Source organism: Poecilia formosa, unplaced genomic scaffold, assembly GCF_000485575.1.
Source record: "Poecilia formosa unplaced genomic scaffold, Poecilia_formosa-5.1.2 Scaffold26, whole genome shotgun sequence".
NCBI lineage: Eukaryota > Metazoa > Chordata > Actinopteri > Cyprinodontiformes > Poeciliidae > Poecilia > Poecilia formosa.
Window position 1 is genome coordinate 192,068 of NW_006799965.1, and position 25,804 is coordinate 217,871.

General features: G+C 37.9%; 1 protein-coding gene across 2 annotated transcripts in view; it reads left to right on the plus strand.

Moving 5' to 3' along the window:
- spock1 (SPARC (osteonectin), cwcv and kazal like domains proteoglycan 1) overlaps positions 1-25,804 on the plus strand; it is a 116,858-nt gene that overhangs the window by 71,720 nt on the left and 19,334 nt on the right. For both annotated transcript variants that reach the window (XM_007548214.2, XM_007548215.2), the window contains 3 exons: positions 3,681-3,755; positions 18,171-18,285; positions 22,645-22,777. In XM_007548214.2, the coding sequence (XP_007548276.1) occupies positions 3,681-3,755; positions 18,171-18,285; positions 22,645-22,777 (323 nt within the window). The remainder of the gene's footprint in view (positions 1-3,680; positions 3,756-18,170; positions 18,286-22,644; positions 22,778-25,804) is intronic.

Sequence of the window (25,804 nt, forward strand, 5' to 3'; positions counted from 1 at the left end):
CAACTTTTCTTCATTTTTAATGAAAAACTCATGTCTGCTTATTATGCTACAGGCGACTCTTTGCAACATGTAAACAATTTCCTCTCCTCTGTGGCTTCTGTTATTTACATTTCAACATCTATCAAGTTAAAACTAAAATCCCTTATGTCCTGCAGGTCAGCTTAGCCTTCTTCCAAAGTCAAACTTTTTATTCAGTACTTATAATTTAGTTCTGCTCTCTCCTGTCAGTGATGCTTTGAGAGTTGCGCTGAGCAGGGCTTTTGGGCGAGCAAGGCGGAGAGGGGGAAGCAGATAAAAGCTATGCCATCAGCGAGACCAATGACTAAAACTGTATTCAAGCTATTTGGGTCTGGCTTCTTGTAAATGGCCATGCCCTGCAGAATTGTGAGCTTGTGATTTCAATGCATTATCGAGAGAGGAAAGTCAAAGTGAGGATTACAAGGACCACATTATCACAGCCAGTCCAGAAGACACAGGAGAGACTAACTGGCATCAAGAAACGGGCAAAGGGCACAACACTGATGGGCACAATACAGACGGAGACGGGGAGTAAACAAGAACTGAAAAGTTATGTTGACCCCTGTTTTGCCCCAGCGTTTGTCTTAACAGGTCACACAATGAATAAGTGGTTGGTATGGGAACCATTTTGGCAGCGGAAATCAAACTTGGTTGCAACTCGCTCTTGTTTGGCCACACCAGCAGCAAACAAAGCCTTGAAAATCTGTGGCTTCCAAATTGCCAATCAGCCTGATTAGACTCGACATTGTGTTTTCCCAGCAGAGCGTTTGTCGTCGCTCTATGTATGTCGTCAGCTCTTTCTCCAGCTCACTAAGCTCTCCTCTCTCAGTAGATATGCCTTCTGTCTGCTCACATTTCTCATCGGTCCATCTTTAATCTCCCCTGACTTCGTCACCGCCTCCTTAATACGATCCCATAAAACTATGTTTGATCTCCCCCTTTAGAAGCTGGGAGAATTAGCAAGATAAGAAAAGAGACGGAGAGGACTCCAAAACAAGCGTCGAGCACCTCAGGTTTGCTTGAAACAGTGTGCAAATAAATATCTCATTTCGGAGTAATGTGGTGAGGGTTCACAACTCTCTATCTCTCTCCAGGCGTTCTTTAAAACATTGTTTGCTGCTCTGATTTTAATGGCTCGTTGGCCGCATCATAAAGAGTGACTCCATATCTGTGACCCTTAGCTCAGCCTTATCTTGCTTTTTCAGAGGGGTGAGTACTTATAGTGTTGAGTCTGAGCACATAAACAGGATTATCTTCTGAAACCTACGCGTACTTGCCTCAGTGATATCCGACATTCAAAAGTAAATTAATCACTCAAGCATGCACACCCTTGCAGAACAGGCTGTAAATTATACCTGGAGAGGAAAGACAAAAAAATGCTGCCCCATCAAAGATTTAGTTTATTTAATAAACTGATACAAGGTTATCAAGAAAGACATTAAATATCCATGCAGCAGTGATGGGAAAATAAGAGAATGCTTCACTGAAGAATATCAGCTAAGCAAAGGGTCAGGAAAGGGTAACTGTTGGCTGCCAGGACCCCGGTGAGCACAGTGAATTGTTAGTGTCCTGCACCTTCAATTTACAAAGATGGGTCCGAAGCAAGCGCACGGCAGAATAAACTGTCGAATCAATAAACTGCAGTGTGTAAACGGTGCTGAACAAGCTGTTTTCTGTGGGATTTACACACAACAACAGATCTCCAAAATGAAGGAACTATATGTGTTGAATCTTCTCTTCTTCTCCATAGTCAGTGTAATCTTCGACGATCGTGTCACATTAGGATAAATAAACTTCGCAGGTAGGCGAGCGCACGTTGGTTGTTTTGCGATCCTAGCAAGAACCCGTGGGCTAAATGCGGGCCTGAGAAAGTGACAGTGGCATCAGAGGAGTGTCCCAGGGGAGGAAGGCAGAGGGAGATATAAAGATATATAGACACAAGGCCCACAGAGAGCACTTGAGAGAGATTGCCTCTAGAGAGGGTAACTCAGAGATAAGAGAGTCATCCAGTAATGAGGAGAAAAAAGTTCTGCCTGGTGAGAGGGAGAGAAAAAAAAAAGAGTGGATGGTAAAGAAAGGAGGACATATTGGCAAAAGTTGGATCAACTTTTTGCTTCACACACACTTTTTTCTGCTCTTTATATTCAGTACATAGCCAGGCCTATTGTTGCTAATAAATACCAGTAGATGGATGAGTTCAGGGAGCTAATAATTTTTGGGTCTTAATGTCATAACCTACTGACTTTTTCTTTCCTAAGACTCAGCTACTACTAGCTAATGCCTATGCAGTATTTTGAAATGCTGAGTAACTGAGGATGGTGGATTAGTCCCTGTCACAGTGCATCATCTCTCTATCTGATATTCAAGACTTGGCTAAGGGTTCTGTAACATGTTCAATTCTCTTGCTTACAATTACTTTGTTTTTATACTTTTTGGTTTAGTTTGCTGGCTAATGTTCACATAATTTATCATTTTCTAGTTATTACCTACCGCAGTTCATGGCTTTTTTTTTGCCCCGTGTTAGACCCAGGATCACATCGCTTTGTGTGATCCTTCCTTCATGTTGTTTGGCATAACTGTATGATTTCTTCAGCTGTCACTTCTGTACTGGATGTGCAGCTGACCAATATGTATTATCATGCTATTATGCCAATATAGACCAAAATCTCTAAGGAATGTTTCGGAGACCCTAATCTATACTATGAAGTGATGTGATTGGTTAAAGAAAATTGTAACTTTTTGCAGAAGCATTCCTTTTCTATGGCCTTCAATTCTCCATTCATCTCTAAATCAAGACACTTCTGGTAAAACATAAAACTCTTTCCAGCACTAGCATTAATTTGAAACCAGAAGTTTACTTGCAGCAGATAAAGACACCTAAATGTTGTTGTTTTTTTCTTTTCTCTCTGTCTGAAGTTATATCTAACCAAATTTCCCATATTTGTTTTATTTATTTATTTGGATTAGCTAGGATCACCAAAATGATGTATATTTGTTGCATGCCAGAAAACCTAGTGGAACATTTTTTTAGATACTTTTCTTTGCTTTTCTTAAAATTCTGAATTTTATATCAATTGCTTTGTATGTGGGATAACTCTTTTCAAGCAATGTCTTCAGCTATTCACAGGCACAGCAACGTACAGTCTACAAATGGAACGGCTCATTTCACCATTGTTTAAGCCACTGATATATTCTGAGCCACTTACCCTGACACCTATCTTTGGGTTTCTCACTAATATTACCGTCACTGATGCAACCTGTTGGAAAATCTGAGAAAGTGGGTCATTATCGAGATCACTGTCATCAGCTCTGCCTCTTTCGGAGGCTCTTTTAGGGTGTTTTGTTAGCAGCATGCAGCTCTTCAGCTGATAAAAGTCAAATTTACGTTTTAACTAGTGGTTTATGTTTTTATAAGTTAAAAGCTTTCAGTGAAAAGTGTTGAATCCAACAACTGTTGGCTTATGAGAGACATACTAGGACAGCAGAGGGGTATTATACTTTAAAGAGCGATTTCACCAAATGTTTGTTTTAGTTCATGGATCTGATGCAAACATCTCAGTGGTTTTAGTTTTTTATTTCTATTTTAGACACTGTTTGCAACATTGCATTGAGATACGCCTGGACAACTTTAACTAATTGCTTGCATTTACTGTTTTATAAAGAGCGAGTGGCTGAACCTGGCAGAATCAGAGAGGAAGGAATTCAAGCCCACTCTGCCAAGAAGACTGGACAGAACGGTGAGTTTGGACCACATCCCTTCCAACTTCTGCGGGCATTCTTACCTTTTGTCATGTTCAAAGCTTGCATATAAAATACATAATAATTGTATATGTGAACTTAACATCAGTACAATGCAATTTTGCATTGTATTTTTTAATGTCTAAATGCTCTGTCCAAAAATAAGTTAAACACTAATATTACACTGGACCACCTACAATGTTGATTATGCTGCATATTTGAAGTGACATTGTTTCTACAGGTTACTGCAATGTCACGTTTGTCTTTCCAAAGTTGCATTTATTTTTTGCTGAGATTTTAGAGAATATTGTAGTTGGACCGCTGTGCCAATTGTCTTCCAGAACACTTAAAAGGTTCTCAGTGGGATTTATGTCTGGACTTTGGTCAATCCATGGTCTTGGATGTCTGATCACCCTTTAACCAATCTTACGCAATTTAAACCTGATGAATCCTGTCATTGTCACCTTGAAGTACTGTATGCCTGTTCTGTCAGGGAAGAATAAAATCACTGATGAAATAACTTGGTCATTCAGAATGTTAGTATGGCAGCCTGCCAACCAATATTATCCTTTGGACGCATCATGTTACTCTGAACCAGAAAAATACACAGCAGAAATAAAGGAGACATTTGAACCACTTGGTTCCTTGGCAAAATCATTTGTTAGCAACTTTGGCAAATAAGTTGATTCTGGTTTTACTTTGGATATACGTCATGTCTCTGGTTCGTTTTTGTTTTCATCATATCAGAGATATTGCCAAGCTATGGTTCATAGTCAGACATATTGAACTGGAAATAATTATTCATTTTTCTGTTCCATCACCATTGGATTATTGCAACACACTTTACACAGGTCTTAGCAAAATCTCACTCCAGCAATTATAAGTTATTCAAAATGCTGCTGCCTGACTTCTGTGAAAAATACCCCAAGTTTTCACATGTGATGCAACTACTCTTGCTTGCAGTTTATTTTGGAGTGCAATTTAAAATTATTTCTTTGACTTTGTGTCAAAGACAATCACCACACAGTATTAGGGGGCTTCTGCACCCAATTGTTCCTAACAAGTTCACGAGGTCCTGTGATCAGGGTCTGCTGATTGTTCCCCATACTGAGAAGAAACCAAAAGGAAATAAGCTGTTCTGTTCAGTAACCCACAGAGTCTAGAACTCTGGAAAAAAAAGGAAAAAAATGTTACAAAACCCAAGCCAGAACTCATTACTTCGATCTCAGATTACAGCATGGCCTCGAAGACTTAGAAAGTAGATAACATGCATGATGGTTCTGTCACCTGCCCTTCACTTATTATGTCAGTTTATTATGTCCAATTATTATGCTCCTCTGCAAATTGAAGCAGTTTTTACTCTTTATAGTCACTCATAAGTGGTTTTCGTAACAGTTATACAATTGTTTGGTGCAATCCTTTGACCTCTCTTCTCGTTGTGTCTATGGAAATCCTCTTACTTTCATGACTGAACCTAGCTATGAGTTATGCTCTTGATTCAATGTTTTTTTCCAACCATATCACCTCCTCTAAGATGATGATTCCCCTCTGTCCATCCAGTTTTTTGATGATTTGTCTGACAGCAGCCTCCTTAGAGCCATAGACGTCCTTACAATGTCATATTTTCCATGTCCGCAGGATGTGTCCACCAGGATTAAATTGGTGAACACATCAATGTTGTGAAATAAAACATAATTATCCATACAATGATTATCCAATGGAATGGTCTCACCTATTAGCTTTGTTAAATTTAGTGCATGACCTTTTTTGGACAGGCAGTTTGTACGTTTTGTTTCTGTTGCCAGATAATTTCATAATAGTAATTTCCTAATTGATCATGCTTTGACCAATGTTTCATTATTTATCTCCGTTTACTGTTTAACAGTTGTTTAAATTGATATAAAGCAGAAGATAGTCTGTTATGTATGCCTCCCAAAAATAAAAGCTGAATAATGCACGAGCATTGTGTACGAGCAGGTACTAAAATTTGTTTTGAAGAAAGAAACGATGCTCATAGCAAAAACCCAACAGGATCATAGGGCGTATTTTTAAAAAGCCATGCTTGAGACCACATCTGTTTAAGTGCCAATGTGCAGAAGTGAGGTTATTATCTGTGTCTTAGTGTGCTAGGATGAAATGATTCTCCTCCTCTTTAATAAAGTTTAATTAGCCTATTAGTATTCCATCAAGCAACCAACTGGGAGACAATTTTGCATATTTGGAAGTACTCACAGAGGCTGAATTACTAAATAAATGGTAATAACTCTGAACCCACTCTCAGCAGTTGTTATTTAGAGGATATATTAAAACCATCCCTGGTAACAAAGTTTATCAGCTTTATATTAAATTCCTAATGTAAAGAGAGTAAAGAGCAGGCGATACATCAGGTTGCCGCACATAACACAACAGCCATTTTTACTATTGTAAATTGTAATGTAGACTGTGTTAAGTGCTTTTCTTTATGCAAATAAAGACAAATGCATGAGGAAAAACACTTTGTACTGTAAAGTTTTGACAGACATATCAGATTACTCCCAGATGAGTAACTTTCTTATTAACTAAATAGCTTCAATTAATCAGAATTATTCATGTGTATTTAGGTTCATATCAATTTCTGACATTTATGTTATGAGACATGCACTTTTATAATGTTTATTCCACTTCACAAGTGGAATAAACGAGTTGATCTCAAAATCAGTTTTATTCCACAAACAAATAGTCCCCATTTAGCCCTCTTTAAAAATGTCCTGGATACACCCCCTGCTAAACCGAAGCCTTTGAAATAAACACTATCTTAAGCACTGGTGCCTTTAAATATGTTGGATATAATTCACTAAATTAAAACTCGCTTAAAACAACAGACACCTGGGACATCAGCACAATAATTTGTTGCACATAAAGTTTTTTCAGATATGACATATTTGCCACACTGTACAGCTCTGTGTTTTTCAAGATTTGTTTTAACATAATTGCAAGGTTAGAAGAGAAGCGCGTCCATCAACTTGTCTGACAATTTAGTTTTTTTGTTGTTTTTTTTTGTCTGATAATATTAAATTACATATGTCCAATGTGTTCTGGCAAACACTACTGCTGTAACTGAAATATGCATTCTTTGAGTTTTTAACCTGCAGTATAACACTGCCTTAACATGTATGAATGAAATGAAAATTGTATTAATGAACATTTAGATGGGAGATTAATGTGACGTGGGGTTTGACACATCCATAAAGACACGTGCATAATTAATAACTGCCACAGAGTGTAAAAACATTTAATTACTACTTACACTGGAGGGTGAGGCAAAAGGCAAGATCTGTGAACTTTAAAGATTCATGCAGTTAGTCGAGTTTGTGGTCTGCATGGAAACTGACTAAAGGTTGAACCGACACAAACTGTTTGCCAGGCGACAACGCGTGGTTAGAAAAAGGCCTTGGGCATTTTGTCAGACATTGTACAAGAGTGTGAGAAGAGGGTGAAAATATTTCCTGGCAATTCAAAAAAAGAACCTTCACTTGCCGTACAGCAGCTACCCTTTTTACTTCTGGCTGCTAACATGTTGCTAAAAATAACACGGCCGTTATTCCTCTTCTTTTAATATATGCAAACAACATTTCAGCTACGTTAATATAAGGTCAGTTTAAAAGTTAATCAGAAGACAAATGGCAGCAAACAAAATTGATTAAAAACTTATTCTAAAAAAGCAGAGAAAGTTGAGAAATATTCACACCAATAACTAAATAATAACAGGATAAAAGAACAGCTTTCAAATGTATTTTTGTAAGCTTCCCAATGTGAGCAGTCGCTAATTATTTTTGTTAGAAGCATAAAAATGTTAAACAGGTGTGTGTGCGTGCGTGTGTGTGTGTGGGTGTGTGTGTGTGTGTGTTAAAGAACTGTTGGTGACGGGGTTTTACAGATATTTTGAAACAAAGACAAATTCAGTTCAGTGCCATCGGGTAGTGTGAGATGATCTGTTCACTGTTTAGCAAAGATTGGAATTTTTTTGGCATTTCCAACCAGACGGTGGTTGAGACCTGATTTCAGCAACGCAAAAATGTTCTTAGTATGTCTGTTCCTTTTTATAGCACCGCATGTTACGCTTTACTCTAGAAGCAGTTTCTCAATGTAGGTTAACCAAATGATCCCCAGATTGAGGATCAATCCCCAACACAGATCTTTATGCAAATAAAAATCTCAGGTGTGGTTAAACATCTTTAAAGCAAACACAACAGTTTCTGCCTCAGCTTCAGTTCAAAGAAACAACATTGAATATTTGCATGTCAACCTCAAAGTACGGAAGCCGTTACTGCTGCCAAATCTAGACAAACCCAATATTGGACAAAGACGTACTTATTTAATTTATTTATTTATTTTTATTTAACACTGTTTTCCATCATGTTGTCTAAAGCCAGTATATCCCTTCTGTTTACCTGCTGCATTAAAAGTGGCTGCCAGAAGTTTCTTTGCATTACTTTGTGACCCGAGGGTGATAACGTAGTCTCACCGGACTTAAAAATTTACCTTTGCTCAAACAAAATTTCTTTTTGAGCTCTTACACTTATCGGAGACAAATGAAAGGGAAACACATTCCTGGAGAAATAATGTTATTCAGTGTTCAGGTTGGCTGGCAGCAATGTGACTCAAAATTAAACCCTTTCTACTTTATGCCCGTACACGCTGTGACCACCTTGCAGTCTGCATTTACCCTGCTGTTATCTGTGTGTGTGTGTGGGTATATGTTTCTACCTAACCAACCCCATTTCATGCATTTCCTGTTTTATTTGTACTTACTCTTTTCTCCACTATGATGACAGAAATTGCCGACACACTTCAGGCAACACGGGTTACCTTTGTTTAAACCGTGACAATTATCGACTTGCACCTGAAACGAGTGTCCTCTGCCAGGCGTGTTGTCCTTAAATGCATCTTTGCTCTTTTGCTTTGAAGCCGTCTTCAAAGACCACTTGATTATTTGCTGACATGGTGTCCTATTAAAATTGGTCCGCTGCAAGCAGGAGATCCACAAAGGCTCCTCTTTCAGGAATTCGCACAATAAAACATGGATGTGCAGCTGTGTGTGCATATTGGTTGTGTGGCAGTGATGAATATTCCGCTTATAACCGAGAGTCAATAGTGTCTCCCTCCAGATATTTTTTTCTGCCCTAAGCCACCGTGGTTTCTTTCCCTGACATTCAAAATGGAACAGCCTGTTTATCTCCCCCATTCCTCAGTTACAACCACAATAATATGATTTGCTGATGGTTTCAATAATTAATTTTCTGGATGGTGAATCTCTTCCATCACCGCGTCCTCCCAGAGGCCCTGTCTGTGCTTTCATCCCGCCGTCATTTGTCTCTGACATCCCTCGCCTTGGTGCCATTCTTGGGCCAAACAGCCAGACCCCGAGGAGCGCTCAAAAAGCGAGGAGTGAAGTGGATTTTAATCTCCTCTTGATCTGTTTGTCTTATAGCTGCCTTTTCCTCCGTCTGGGCTTCCTCAGTAGCCCCCAGGTAAAAGAAGAAACACCTTTTTAATTAGTTTATCAGAGCCTGAAAGCAAAGTTCGTTTTCTTTTTCTAATAACAGTTCAGAATTTGTCCTTTGGGGATGGTTGTCAAAGCTTTTGTTTATTTAATCTCTGACTTGTTTGGTTGCCATTAAGAAAAGCAGCACGGAGGGCAAACAGTGGAGAGCAATAGTTCAGCGGGGTCAACACAGAACATACGACCCGTTTCCAGCTTGGCATCAACTAATTTGAGCTCAATATCTACTCTGACAGGGCTTTTTGGCTCTTTAACCCCTCTTACTATCTTTGGTATCAAATTACTTTGTGTCATCCTGGCATCTGTGCACAATTAGAGAGCAGAGAAAACATTATTCCCCATCATATTGCTACTTTTTTAAGTGAAATCATGGCTAGAGAAAGGTTTAAAAAATACTAATTAGGGGGCTAATTTACTTCTGGCTGTAATTGTGAAAGAACATTGTTTCTCACAAGTATAATGTGCTCTTTTGCCAGGGACACATGTGGAAAGCTCGTACCAGTTAGATTGTGCAGAAAGTAGCGGCATATTTGCTCTGCTAGGTGACATCATCCAGGAACCTTTTTTGTTGAGAACATCTTAATGCGCATCACATTGCAGAAAACTTTTTGATTCTAATCTTGCTGCAGTTCTTACTAAATCCACTCCTGTTTGCAATCCTGCACACTCAACTTTTCTCACTCTTTGATATTTATCTAAATGATAAATGATAGAAATAGGATTAACTTGTATTTTTACCAGGCCTTCTTTGGCCTTCAAATTAGGTCTCTGCCATAGCCACTGAACTAACCCTTTTCAGCACGTGGGTGTGTGGGAAGGTATACTTGCACATGTGAACAGCCATTAGACAGCCAGAACAAGTCCTCTAAATCATGAAAATTCACTTTTTTTTTTATTTATTTTTTTATGATCTGTCATGAAGAAGCCACTCCATGCTGTAAATTACGATGTGCGAGGCTTTAAAACTGTGTAAACTGTGTGTGTAGATTTGGACTCTTTTGGAGGAAGATTTTAGCAGGACAGATTTTGAGCCTTTGTTTATTAACAGAACTATTTTGAGCAGTCTTACATTTAAATCGTCACGTCTTCTTCAGATATTTTAAAATTTCCATGTGTTCGTCATCTTTGTGAAGTACGGTGTTGTCATGCTGTTGATGAGGAAGGAATACCTTGCACATATTCCCACAGTATAACAACTTTACAGGTAAAAAAAAAAACTAAAAAAAAAACTACTGAAGTCATTAACTTGCAGCTAAGAAATTATACATTTGTTAAAATATGTAACATATGTAACTGTTAATTTTTTTTGTTTTGTTGTTTTTTGGGAGAAACTGCAATTAATAATAATCTGCAGACTGAAGTGAACATCATGCATCACAGGCTATGCTTTAACCTACATTTTCACCAAATTTAGATATAGTGCTGTTCTACTGAATTCAACCACAGTAAATGTATTTGCAGTAAAATATGTTTTAGACTGTAATTTATCATTTGTGGTACCAAAAACAATATTTTTGCAGATAATTATCAAATTTATTTTTGCATTGTGAAGGTGAAGTACAGTATGACTGGAAGAAATATCAAATCAGTTTGAAGCTGGTGAGCGTGTCTCTGAGTGACAGAAAGGGAAAGACAGGAATATGCTGATTGTAGAGATTTTGGATTTGAGAGACATGCAGGAGTAGCTGAAGCCTGAATTAGCTGATGATGCTGAGGATTTCCTTCCAGAGCTCAAGAAAGAAAGAATTCGAATTACCTTATATTTGAAAGTTTAAAAGGCGTAGGAGAGATTTATTTTGTGTGCTGTAAACGTACTGACAGACTGTAGTGAAATCTTTCAGTACAATATATTTTTGACTTTGTCATTTCATTTTTGCTAAATGCTTTAAACAATATTGTTTGTGTAAAAAGTTCATTGTTAAAATGCACATTCTTCGGTGTCTGAGAGGTGAAGAGCAAAACGCTGAATTATGGATGGATGGGACAGAAACATGCAGAGAGCGTAGGGTCGGGACAAGCTGTTTATACTTTCATTACACTGAACCATATTGTGAAATGCGTAGCTTCATTAATTTAACAGTAATATTTTCATTATCTCTTTAAATGACATGGCTTTCACGCATTATATATCATGATTTATTTGTCACATACGTATTTAGATGCACATTATTCTAGAGACTTGCTTTTACTGTAACAGATGTGAAAAGTGCATGTTTAACATATAGATATAGAGTGAAGCTTTTATAATCCATGCATAAAAGAGTTTGTTGAATAAAAACCCGATGTGCATGAAATGCTATTACATAATAATGTTTGGTACACAGAGAAATGTTGAAAACCTCACATATTTACACATGTACTTTAACTGGGCATTAGCTTGAAGGCTTTATCTTTGGTCTTCTTGTTCAGTCAGATGAATCTTATTTTTTCTCAGCAGAACACTGGATGTCGGCAGCACATGTATTTTCTTTTATGCGTTTCCTGTTTTCTCCGAGCATGAGCTACCAACCAAGACGAATATTGATCTCCCCCCACAGCATTATAAAAAGAAATCTGGCCAGATGGCAGCTGGGTTGACAGCAACAGCAGAGTGTTCAAAGCAAATATTATTACAGCAGCGAAAAGTGCATCCGACGTGCCGTGGCAAAGGCAACAGGATCTTAAAGTCAAATTGCAAAAGTCACGTAGTTTGGCCATGCGGGAGCAGTTTGACAGCGTACGACGCGAGACTCTGAAATTGTGACCGCTGAGAGATAAGGACAGCAGGGCTCATCTTGTTACAATCATTGAAATGTGTCGGGTCAACATAGTTTGTTGATATAGCTCCAATTCAAAAATGTCATCAAGGCACTTTGCAGGGCAAACTGATACAGATCCTATGCAATTACTGTTTGTGTAATTCCGTTCAAAACAAATGTAAGTCATCTATCCATCAATTTTCTATGATTCTCCTATCCTTGGGTTGACTGAGGGTGGGTGCTGAACCCCAGAGCTCAGGAGGCAATAGGTGGGGTGAACCCTTAAAAGAGGCAGTATTATTCTTGTATCATAATCAAGTAGCTGTTACTTTTTAGTTAATATAAAAATATGATATTTATATCAAATATGACTTTAAAAAAATTACTTCCGACTTTAACACGTTGAAATTGGGCCTGTGTCTCTAAAATCTCCTCCTTCTGAAACTCTGCCTTCCATGAAGTTGTCAAAACACGGCTCCTAAAACACTTTCACAATCTTTTTTCTACCAGAGTAGCACTAAAAAGTAGCTCTTATAATGAGCTCAGCACATGTTCAGTTCCTCCAGGTGTTTGCTTCCTGCTGCTGGCTAGTCTGAAGGAGCTGAATGAGAGCGTTGTGGGACGGGTCTGCTCCGTGAGGTGGAAGATCGAAAGCTTGGAAACTGCAGCTCCAATGTGAAACCTGGTGCCTCAAAGGCTACGTCCGCTCAGGCATTTAAATGTTTGCAGTGGAAGATTAAAGGATTTTTCAAACATATAAGAAAAGATCAAGGCAACACTCCAGATATGTTTTTGATGCAAGAATAACATCATAACATGATGTAAAACTCAAAAAAGTAAATTCTACATAATACTGCCTCTTTAAAAGGTCACCACTTCATCACAGGGCTCAGAAGGATTCAGTTAATCTCCAATCGTTCAGTCAGATCCAGACCCAGCTCTGCACAGACTAATTTAATAGTGATTTTCTAACAATAGAGTCAAAGTGTGATGGTCATAAAACATGTCTAAAACACAACTGATTTCATTAACTTGTCACTTTACAACAGTACGACCTCTTAAGCAAGCATGGGGCGACAGTGGACATGCCCGCTCCCTATACTCTGAAGGATTGGGTCTCTATATAAACTGCCACAAGAGAGAGCCAAAAATATCACAAAGACTTGAGGTGTTTATCCAGCCCTCCGGAGTGAAACAGACATGCTGCAGTCAAACCAAACGGCATTAGGATCAATCTGCTCTCGGAGGCACAACAAACACTTACTCAGCAGTAGCCTGGAGGTCATAATAGCATGGCTCATTGATGTGAAAATTGAAAAGCTCAGCAAACTAAACGCATTTCTTGAAATTCATTCAGCTTAAGTTCATGTAAAGAATGTGTCGGCCCCTTTTTTAATGATCTGCTTGTGTCATTGGCGCTTGTTAACTTCAGCTAAGGCTCTGCCAGGTTTCTCTATCTGGCACGCACAAGGCGTATTGATGGTGGCACGTGTGAATAAGGCCATTTCTCTTCTGGACAAATACTTTCTGTAGCACTTAAGAGAATGCATAATTTCACCCATCCCTGATTGTATTTTATATTATCTTAATTTGGAAGCTACTCAAAGTGGAGGTTTTCTCCTCTGCTAAGCTGTTGCAGTCAGGCCAGTATTGGAGAAAAAAGGATTACAAGGCTCCATTTTCCCATCACTCTCCCAACTGTTCCACATTTTATTGTCCTGTTAACTTTTTGTACTTTGAAAATGTGATAGTGGCTCATGTTCTTTATTCTTTCTTTCGTTTTTTTTTTTTTTTGTTTTTTTTGAGTATGCAGAATCTTTTGGGAACTAGTTCCCTTACCATGTACTTGGTCATAAAATAATCGTCAATGTAACTTAAAGTTTTATGTAACTAAAGTGTCCAACTGCCATTCTTACGTTGGTCTTTGTACTTGCATTATAAATCTGACTTGTTTTAGTTTAATGCATTTTAACAATAATGTCAAACGTTTTCAAGGCTTTCCTCGAAAAGACATGTTCACATTTTTCTTGATAAATAAAGGTTAAATGAATAAACACAATAAAAGTAGCACTGATATGTTGCTTGTGAGTAGTTGCAGTAAAACCACAATTTTTATCTGCAACAAAAGAGAAAATTCAAATTTTAAGTACCATACTGCCCTTTTTTTTCTACTTTTTGCTGTTTAAAGAGTTCAACTTTATACTTGAGTGCTTAGTTGAAGTTTTTTTTAAGCTGTTTTTAATAATGATTAGTTGGGGCCATATATGGGCAATTGCTTGGGCTGCAAAGCTTTCCATTCCATCTGCTCTCAGTAGAATCGCATCTATACACTGTAAAATTTAAGGCATAATTAAAGGTGGCAATTTTGTTCTGTTTTAATTTAATCTATTTTTTACACATTTTTGTCTTCTTTGAACATGAGTTGTTTGTTTTTTATTTGCTCTTATTAGTTGTGTAGCTTTTGATTACATCTGCATTTTGAAAGGACTTTTTTTTATATATATTTTAACTTAAATACTTGTTGCAGAGGTTCTACAAAACAGCTTCTACTGTGCTTGTATCTTCAGATCCAAGAGGCAGTTATAGGAGCTGCCAATTCCAGTAGTTGTGTTTGCTAGGAAAAAAAAGAAAAAGAAAACACTGCCAGCAGTACCTGATATAGCCGTATTCGTAAAAGTAATGGCAGAGTTGGTGATTATTTTGGATTCCTGTACCTAATAAAATCTATCGACTTGTTCTCAGATCCAACAACACAATCACGGCACTTTATGTTTACACATCAAAGAAGCAACAGATCTGAAAATGGTTTGACTGTTATTGCAGATATACTTAATGGTCCTTAAAATGAACCTATTAGATAAGGCTAATTAAAGTAAAAGGAGACACTATCATCAGTTGCAATTTCTTTGTTAACCAGACATGTATGTGTTGATCAGTGAGAAGGGAATAAGCATGGTGAAGCTTTCCATTTTTAATGCTGCTCTGTTATCAAATTTGATGGGTAGCAGATGAAGATTGTACACAAATCAATGAAAATTTAAGAAAAAATTAGGTGAGACTTAGAGACAACGTTTTCCTTGTCACTTGAAAGCAAATTTTTATGCAGCAAGATGAGCTTGGTTTCTTGCGCATATTGATTGATCACGCAGATGAGAATAACGCGATGCTTTAGATTAGAAGGATGAGAGGGGAATGACAGCAGATGAGAGAATCGCATTAAGGAGAGTGAAGGAGGGGAGGCAGCATGTGCTGCAGTGCTTCTGCATTACAATTGATCGACTGCTTTAACCACCAGTGCTGCTCACTGAAGCTTTAAATAGATGGATAAAACTCTCCTTTACCCAGCTCTCTGTTGGTCGCTTCTCCTCCCTGCCTCCTTGATGCCTTCCTCATCCTTTCACATTCACCTCCCTCTCCCTCTCTCTTTTCTTCTTTATTGGCTCTGCTGTTTACTCCTGTTTCCTGTTTCATTTATCTCCCTTCCTGCGCTCCTTTGCCTTCAATGCTAATTTTTTCTTACCGACTCCACTTATCTGTGCTTTTGCTCTGCTGTCTTCTTTTCTTGTGCTGTCTCTGCCTCATCCTTACACTTTCTTTCACTTTGAATTTTCATGAAATGTTTCTAACCGATCTTTGTGGTTTCTGAAGGATGTTCAAACATTTCCTTTCGCCTCCTGCTCCGTCTTTTTAAGTTAAGTTCTACTAACATGAAAATTAATCGATATGGTCACAGCAGATAACCTCACGTACTCAGTCTGGGTCTGGCAAAGGAGTCAGCCTATGGCTGCTGTCACCATATGTTTGCTCGCAAAGAAGAAATGCAGCCAAGTTAATCCGTCAATGAAAATGTCCTTAGATGGACCACTTTTGAAATCACTTCATAAGCCAATTTTGACTGGACCCAGCTAGAATGGATGTAAAAAAAAAAAAAAACTGTTTATGTTTTGTCCCACTTTAATACTTCGAACCACCAAATAAATGTTAACATCAGAGAAATTAATACAAAATGCATTTGTATGTCATGAAGCGAGGTGAGGGTATTATGTATTTTCCGTCACAAAGTCCCATTTTGTAGCATAATCAGTCAATCTTCAGTTGTTATTAAAATGCTGTGTAGCAAACATAACTTAAAATAAATTTGACTTTGTGTCTCAGAGCTGTATCTACTGCCACAGACTGCTGCCGCTGTGCAGGGAGATAAACAAATGGGACAAATTGTATAGCAATTTAATAACACTCCCATGTTTTAGAGTTTACCGTAAATATTAAGACATATTGATGGTGTGGATTTTTTCAGTCAAGTTTAACACTCTGCAAGAATCTGATATTACTTAAAGAACAGATTGAACTATGGGACAAAGAGCCAATTATTTTCAGCATGTTACAGTTAATTAAAATCATGTTTTGAAATGGGTTATTTGCTAAATTGTTTTATCTGCAGACACAACACCATGTTTAGATCATTTCATTATGTTTTTGAGGTGTTTATACTGTAATGATACCGGATTAAAAAAAACAAACAAAAAAAAAAAAACTGGATTAAATATATAATTTGTATAATATTCCTAAAAACACTCCGCTGAAACTCAAAACCTCTGAATCTGTTTTAGTGCTCACACCATTGTGCTTGTTTTTTTTTTTTTTTTTTTAGTTTTCCTAGAGAGTAGAGGCCTTGTAGTAATCCTGACTTGTCCTCCAATCCCCCTCTAAGCAGACACGAGCCTCATCTTTTTTTCCTCAATCTTTTTGCTTTCGCTTTGTCTCCTAGTCGACTTCAGCTCTCATTTCCTCGCAGCAGTAATGCCATTTTTCAGCTAAGTGAAATGAGATGGGTTTCCTCCAGTGCTAGACAGATGGAGGTGAGGACAGGTCCAAATCAGCAAGCAATTGAAGCACACTGCACCACAGACTTATCTTCTCTGTGCTTCCAGGGAATATGACAGAGCAAACAGCCTTGCAGATGTGCTTTTACGTGTTTGTGCATGCAGTAAAGAGGAAATGTGTTGCTCAGTTATGATAAATGTACACAACAGAGTCTCCCCTTCACCATTTTCACTGGGTTGATGGTTCCTTTTCATCACAATTGGGGGGGGAAAAAAAAGCGGCTTCAGATGTAGCATGTCTACAACCTAGGCGTCATTTCTAAGGTGAGAGAGGAAATTACAGCATGGATCAAATATTGGCACAAAATCCTCTCAAGTCTGTATTTCTAGCCAGTCTGACTCTAATAAACATAAGCAGGTTGTTTGATCAGGTTGGAAACCAGGTGATGTTCACATCCGACACCAGCAGCAGCTCAAACACAACCCATTAGGTCCCTAATGGAGTCGAGGCAGGTATCATTCCTTGATGTCGGGAGCCAGATGGTAATGACTCGTACATAACACAGGCTTTGATCTTTAAACTCTGCACTCGGTCTCATTTAACCTGGGCGTTTTATATAAACTCTGTCCATCCCTGGACAGAGTTTAAAACTCACTTTGTCTTTGATCTAATTTTACCAGCATTGACGTTTTATTCAGGCCTTTGTACTTCTGTAACACATGTCAGTTAAACATTTCTGATAAAAATCACTGTGATCAGTAGTGGTTATTTCACCTGCAAATGTTGGGGTACTTTCTTTTGCTTTTATTTTCTTTTACTCTTGTTTTTTTTCATCTCCTTTACCTTATTTTATCTATTTTTTGTCAAATTAAAGTATGGGATTTTTTGCTGCTGGACACAATTCTCAGAGTCAGTGAGTTGTTTTAATCTTTTTGTCATCTTCAACACCAGCCAGTCGTCCTTGTCTGCTGTGGCATTTATGTCACACTGGAGATTGATTTGCAGAATGAGCTTAACGCTCTGAGAAAATAGCCCTCATTAAGCAGCTCACAACACAGAAAGCAGAGCGTTTACCTCATACCTTTCACCGTTTTTCTTTGCCATTCCCTCTGACTCATTATTTTTCTGCCTGCTTCAGTTAGTCGAAGGTTAGAGTCTGCGAGCTGTAAAATCAGGAGAACAGCTTGATGTTTCGCTGCATCAACTTTTAACTCCAGAACCACAATGTGCTGATTCTCCTGCTCTGCGCTTTTCTGCAAACTTACTTTTGCAGCTCAGAGATTCAGTTTGTCCCCGCTGTTCCTCGTTAGGCCCTGATGCAACCAAGGATCCGTGTTTGAGAGTTCGCTGTCCTCCTCACAAAGTGTGTGTCAGCCATGACTTCCAGACCGCCATCTGCACTAATAACAAGCAACCTTCACACAGGTAAGAGTCGGTCGGACTACATTTTGAATATAAAGCAGTATAGAAAAAACTACTAAGAACATTTATCTGCAAATGATAAAAAAAGGTTTTATCTGTAAACACTTAACACCGGATGTTTGGATGTTCATTGGATGAACAGTAGAGCGTTGTGTAGCTTTCAATATTTTTTTTTCTTTCCAGTGTTTTTAGAATAAATAATTCTGAATATAATTTCCAATAATAATTACCTTCACTTGACGTTTTGTTTTTGTTTTCTAATGACATTATTAAAGCCCCAAGGTGTAAAAATTGGGTCAACATTTTGGCAAGGGGAGCTAAAGGTTTCTTATCAAATACAACATAAAAATCCAATATGGCTGCCTCACACACATTGTATAAAATTTTGAGGCTGCAATAATTGACATTCATTTGAGTTTGTCTCTCAAATCAGTTCGTACAATACAACCACTACTAGGAACAAAATCATCTGTATTCTATTTTGGGATTAAATGCAAACATTCATATATTTATTTATGTTTATTTTTTTTTACTTAAAAAATAAACGGCGTTTATGGGACTTTAGTGTCAGTCCCCTATGTGGTGGCAGCACTAAAGCACCTAGAACCATCACAGGTTCTAGTTTTTGAAAGCCTATTATTAAATTATTTTTCCTGTATTTACCTCAGTTCAGCTCATATTCATAGGCTCAATTCACACACACACACACACACACACACAAAAAAATCATAATTTTTTGCCACTTTCCAAGGGTCTAATTCATATCAGGAGCAACTGTTTAAGAATCACTATATGTCAAATCAAATAATCAAATTCATGCCAATGAAATTAAACTCTGTAGCAAGAATAGATTCAGTGACACACAGTCCAGTCTGAATGTTAATATCTATGCAAAGAAGCTCAGTCAGTTCCCTACAGTCACTGATTTTGCAGCAATCTCTACTCCTTAGGAAACACATGGCAACAGTGGACAGATTATCAAGCTGACTATGCAGCAATCCCACACACTGAGCAGGTTTGTGACTGTGGTTCAAAAGACTGATGCCAATTTACCAGCATGAGACTCGTTCTGCTGGACTAGGCATAGCGTGAGGGTCCATATTTTGTGACAGACTGGGGATTTTCCATCTCAGACAGAAAGCAAGATACAAAAAAAATTTAAAAACCTGGCCTCGGACCCGTTTTCTGTGGCATAGGGTTTATGGTGCCTGCAGCTCCATTAGTGAACCGGTCTTGGAGAGAAAAAATAGTTAAACAGATAATGACTTGGCAAGTAGATATATAGGGTGACAAACACAGAGACTATGCATACTTTGTTTCTTTAGTGTCTCTGTCTAGGAAAGAGTCGAGGTCAAATACACACAACAATTATTGTGGCAACTGTATTCAAAAACGAAATAAATCTGTTTCTGTCTTCAGTTCCATGCAAGTATATATCAGAAAGATGTTTTCACCAAAAAGGTTTTGAAATGACATTTCCATCTTTGATTGAGTGCAAGATTATCCTTCTAAAAGTATCTGAAAAGCGTGACATACATTTGTATTGAGCCCTGATCTTATGTTGCTCAAAGTACAGTGCCACATATAACTTTAGAAGCCACATGTTTAGTGATTTCTACAGCAGATTTGGTTTACTTGGAGTTATGATGATTTGCATATAAGTTTCCACTCTTCTCCTTTCCAAATTTTCCAAATATAAAGGGTCATACGTAATGAAATCTCCATCTTCTTCTGCTTTTTTTCCCACACTTGTTCAAAATGTAACTGTTGATTTTAGCATTTTTGCTATTCTTTATTATCAAGCATATCCTATTTAATGTTTGTGTAGAAGTAAGGCAAATTTAGTAAAGAAGATGCATCATATTCTAAAACGCTGGAGTTAAACAAATTGCTCGGAAGTATTGCAGAAAGTTGAAGCTCATTATCCTAAACCCATCTGGGTCACAGGCTTTTCACAAGAGTGTGAAATATAGCAGCGTTTTGTGCTGAAATCTTTTGAGAGTCACATGCGTTCCACTGACGGATGCGTGCGTACATATTCTTCTTACAGTACCAATTAATTTTAATCACACTATCTGTTTGCTCCATCACCACCCAATTTGTTTGCGTTATCAACCATTGTTAATTTTTTTAAGGATTTTCAATTTCTCACTTCAACAAGCATTTTCTCAAAAAAGAAATTGGAGCATAGTTTTATTTATTTATTTATTTATTTATTTATTTATTTTCTCTCCCTCTCTGTATTGAATGTAATTGATTTTCCCAAGTCATTAGCTCCCAAGAATCTTGGTCTTAATCCTTTCCTTTCTGCTACGTTCATTACAAGTCCTATTTGCCGGTTAATATGTTAGATTATTCATCTGGAATTGGTGTTTTCCCAATAGTATCGTTCACTGAAGCTTGATGTATAAATATATATTTTTTCCATGAGATAAATTAGTTGTAGTAATTAGCATAACACATATTTATTGTCCTCCCAGAAGACAAATCTGAACTTGATTTCTGCAAATATTTGCAGAGATATTGTGCAGTGCAGAGGATTTGCGCCCTGGTGGCGGGTGTAATGTTTATTTAGATGTTATTCACCGCTTGAAGGCATTCATACGTACACTGCTTACTTTTGTAATTCTCCCCAAATCCGTGAGCAGATTAATTTTTGTCTTTTCTAAGGAGCCGTCAACACAAAGATAAAAGGGAGATTTGCTTACAGCATTTTTGCAACAGAGACAGAAAATTAACAGAGCAGCCACTTACATTATCAGCGAGGTGAGGTTTAACAACCAGGAAGTTCAAAGAATTAAATCATGGCAAGACTGTAAAGCTGTTTTTAGCGTCTTGCAAAAATAATTCCTGTCTTTCAGTATTTCCTTATGTCATTGCATAACATACACAAACTGTACATCTAACATGACGCATCAACATATAAAATTGCACACAGTTTTCAACATTTCTTTCTTTTTTTTTTTTTACAAATAAAAAATGTAAAAGTGTGATGTGCTTCTATTAAAATGTTTGCTGAAAAACAGAAGGTCAAGCTAGTTGCCTTTAGAGTTCACAGCTGTTCTGTGAAGGGTTCAAATGCTCCCTATAGAAAAACATTATTGAACAAACGGCATCAGACCAAGGAACACACCAGATGGGGCAGGGATAAGATTGTAGAGAAGTTTAAAGTAGAACGAGGTTATAAATCCGTATCCTAAGCTATGAACGGCTCACAGAGCTCTGTTCAACCCATCATGTGAAAATAGAGTAAAGGATCATTGCAAACCTGCCAGGACGTGACCATCCATCTACACTGATTGATTCTGAGCAATCCGGGAAGAAGCCAAAAAAGCCTGAGTCAACTCTTGATGAGCTACAGGGATTCACAGCTCAGGTGGAAGAACCTGTTAGTCTTGCACTCCACGTACGTCAAAGAACCCATGAGAAGTCAAATTTGCAGTTTTCTACAAGTCACCTAGGGGCCAATGGAGATGAGACAAATATTTCACTTTCTGGCCAACATACAAAACCTTACATGTGGTTAATAACCAATGTTGCACATGCCTCTGAAACATGGTGGCGGCAGCATCAGACTGTGGGGATGCGTTTCTTCTGCAGGGACACGCGAAGTGGTAAGAATTGAAATGAAACAGATAGATGTATCAGAGAAAAAGTAAAACCATGTATTCTCTTTCTTGCACTTCACATTTACATGAAGCACATTGTGTTTAGGATTACAAATACTTAGACTGAGCAGTGTACATTATTTATCTCAGTTTTTCAGCATATCCTCACAAACATCTATCAAACATGGATGCATCCCATTAACTTATACCAGATTTCCACAGTTTATTCAAAACAATAGACCTATTAATGAGCCGTCTTCACCTGCTGCAGTGGCTAATCTTCACTTTTTATATCTCTGTGAAAAAGTCTGTTTGGCTCTCATTGCAGCCGCGCTCGATGGATCAGGCACCGGGGTGTTCAGTAGAGCACTTAGATAGAAAATTGCGACCAGATTTGAATCAAACATAATTATAGTGGTTGTTGAAGAGGCCTCCTTGGACCAATCAGGATCCGCTTCATCTGACCCTGACAGCCAGAGACACTTTTTCCTCTGTAGAGAAGTGATTCTGTTTGAAAACTTTCAATGGCTGTAACGTTATGGCTGTTAAATTATTTTCACACACACGCGCACACACACACACTCGCACCCACACATATATTTAATGTATCCTTTCTGAAGTGCTTGGCATTTAGCATGGTAATATTTTTGTCCTGTGGTTTCATGGTACATTCTGCTAACCTTTGTAAAAAAAAAAAAAAAACTTTCAGAGTCATTAACTTCTAAAATACTTTTTCTGTTTCTCTCCTCCGCAGTGTGAAAGCCAGGAAAGGCAGCGTGGGCCACAGGCATGGGGTTGAACCTGGGCCTCATGGGAAATGTAGGCTCTGCTCAGCATCCCAGTCATCTCCTGTGTGTGGCTCTGATGGACACACTTATTCATCTAAAGTGAGTTTGCGCTTCATATTTTTTGTTGAACTTTACCCTCAATTTTTCTCTTGTTCTATTTCTTTACAAACCAATTACATAAAATCCATCAAGCTACCGATAAGTATATGCAATCAGACTTTCCTGCAACATCTTGTTTCCACCTCCTTTTTTTTTTTACCTGCTTCAAAATCTAATTCCTGATTTTGTTCAAGTGTCATTTGTATAAGATCCCTGTGTTCTTTGTTTGCTTTAACAGAACATCTGTGTGAGTCTGGTAAATGACGTAACTGAGCACAAAGGACAATTTTAAGAAGTCTTTTCATCTGCCAGAAGTCATATTTGGACAGTTTGTAAAACTGCCTGCCTCTAATTTCCAAGTACTAACTCAAAGCTCATGATCTTGCACGAACAACATAACAGGCACACAATTTCACGATCCAGGAAAAACGTCAACGATTAACCTTCGTGATGAGTCAGGAAGTCGGTGAAAGGAGGATGATCAGAATTAGTGTGAAGACTGATAGCCAATACTGAATATAAGGGTTATAGATAAAAGAGGAGCTTTGTCCTTGATGTAACACTCCGTAAATTCTTATTGACATCAGCTTTTATGTCTCCGTATTGTCCTTGTATTCAGTCATTTGGATGGAAGGAGTGAAGCCATACAAGTGAGCAGTATTAGACTTCACTGAAGTGCTGTTCACAGCTAAGTCAAAGTCATGCTGGAGCTTGAAAAGTGTCAGAGTAGTGTGAGTCTCAGTTTTACTCAGTTATTCATGTAGTTTTAATTACAGACTTTGCCTAAATGCTTAATGGTGTTGAAGGACACTCCACACTCTTTTTTGTTTTAAAACACAGACATTTAGACATGGCATCATTGTTCTGTTCCTTTAAGAAGACTTTCTGTTTTTTGCCTCTATTGTTAGCATCAATTATACAAAGCAAATAGCAATTATGACTTATTGATGCAACAAAGGCTTTGGGTTTCCATAAATAATCTCAAGGCATCCATAAATCAGAGCACATAGCTCACATTTGATTCAGGACAGAGCATTGTGCAGTACAAGTGATGGTCATTTTGCTCCTTCATCATTTTACACGTCAGTAGTTTTATTCATACAGTTGTCTGCTTCAAATTGTTCTGTTTGTTTTATATGTTTGAGTTAAAATAAGTGAGACATTTGAACATTTCTATGATAGTAAATCATAAAAACACCTAAAAGTGAAATTAAATTGACATGTAATTGTTTGAATAACATGATAGCAAATGAAAGGATAAAACCACAAAATAGTAAGTTGTGGGTAGTAGATATAAGAATTGTGGGAGGTCAAATAGATGTTTAGCCCTTCAGTGTATACTCGTTATCCGGGAGTATTCCCCATTTGTGCTGTGCACAATGATCAACAATGTTTCAGCACATCTGGATTTAGACTGTTGCAATATTGTAAAAATGTACAACCTTGAATATAAAAGATTTAAAAAAAAATCACTTTAAAAAGATTTATGGATTGCTAACTTTGCAACAAGATCAGGAATTCTCCAGTGAAAGAGGTGATGAGTTATATTTTTGTTGACATTTATTTTCCCTTTTTCAAAGATGGCAGCAGATTTCTCATTTTTCTGTTTCCAGATTTTAGGAGCTGTTAAATGTGCAATAAAATCCATTTCTCAAACACCAGGCATCGACATAAATGAACATAGAAGCGAGTGATTTTCTATAAACGTTTGCATTGTACCGCAATTAAATGCAACCACAAAGATACAAAGATAAGTTTTGCTTGGCATTGCACATAAATTATTCTTTCAATAGCATTGTGATTTATGCTGATGCACAGCCTCTTCCGTTCTCTTGCTTCTAGATCAAATCCTACTTTATTATTTACTACGCATGTAGTGTAGTGTTTATTCCCTCCTCCAGATCGGAGGTTTAGGATTTTAGATGCCCTTTGTCAACTCTTGATTTCGCTTGGGGTTTATGTTTATCTGTGGCTGGTCCAGATTACCACTGTGTCCATTTCTCTCAGTCTCTGTGCAGGTTTAAATAGACTTTGTTTTAAAAGTGCACCTACTTCACATATTCAAACTGTAGCAAACGTAATCTTAATTGTAATTAACGTCCACTTTAGTAAGCCATTAATGTCACTTCTCTGAGAAACTAAAACACATGTGACATCATGGAGACTGGATGACCTATCCACACCACTCATGTCTCCTCTTCACACTGACTTTGCCTTTTTTTTTTTTTTTTTTTAATACCAGCTGACTTCCTTTTCACATTCGTCATCCTAGAAGAATGACTCAGCCTGTGTGTTTGAAAAGAGGCAGGAAGTGCACCTCCTTAATGACCTGTCTGCCTGAGAGCCAAGAGCGTGTTCAGTAGAAGGAGGAGAAGTGCTAAAAACAAGAGAAGCAACAAAGGCAGGAGGTCTGGGAAATCCCTCTGCTCTCTGCGGCAATTTCAGGTGGAGGGTTCAGCTGGCTGGTGGAGTGATGAGTCCCTGTGGTCCAACTTAAACTCTGTTCACCATTGAGCTGCTGGTCTCCAGCTTATTCATGTTTTATTATTACATTACATGCATCCTTTGTCACAACCACACACTCTCACGCACACTCTATATCCTATTAAGAGGACGGCGCTCTTATCTCCTGAGAGGCTTCAGTTAAATCCATTACTTCCCTCCTCCTAAATCATCTTTTCTCCTACCCCCTTCATTTTTTTTCCCTTCTCTCTTTTTCTCTTTTTTTTTTTTCTTTCCAACCACATTAGGTGTTAAAATACTCTTTCATCAAAACCACATTAACCTGTGGAGAAAGACAAACATAAAGATTCATGGGGCTTGTCTGTGTGCTGACAGTGATTAGAGGAGGTCATCCATTTCCAGGACTTTCTCACTGCTTCTCAGTCTCCCTCCTCCTCCTCCCGATAGCTAATTCAATATGTTGGAAGCCGAATAAGGCACGGCTCCTTTGTCAACAAATTTCATTAAGCAACATTAGCGGCGATATCAAAGAGGTGGCAGGGAGGAAAAAGATGGATCTAAAAT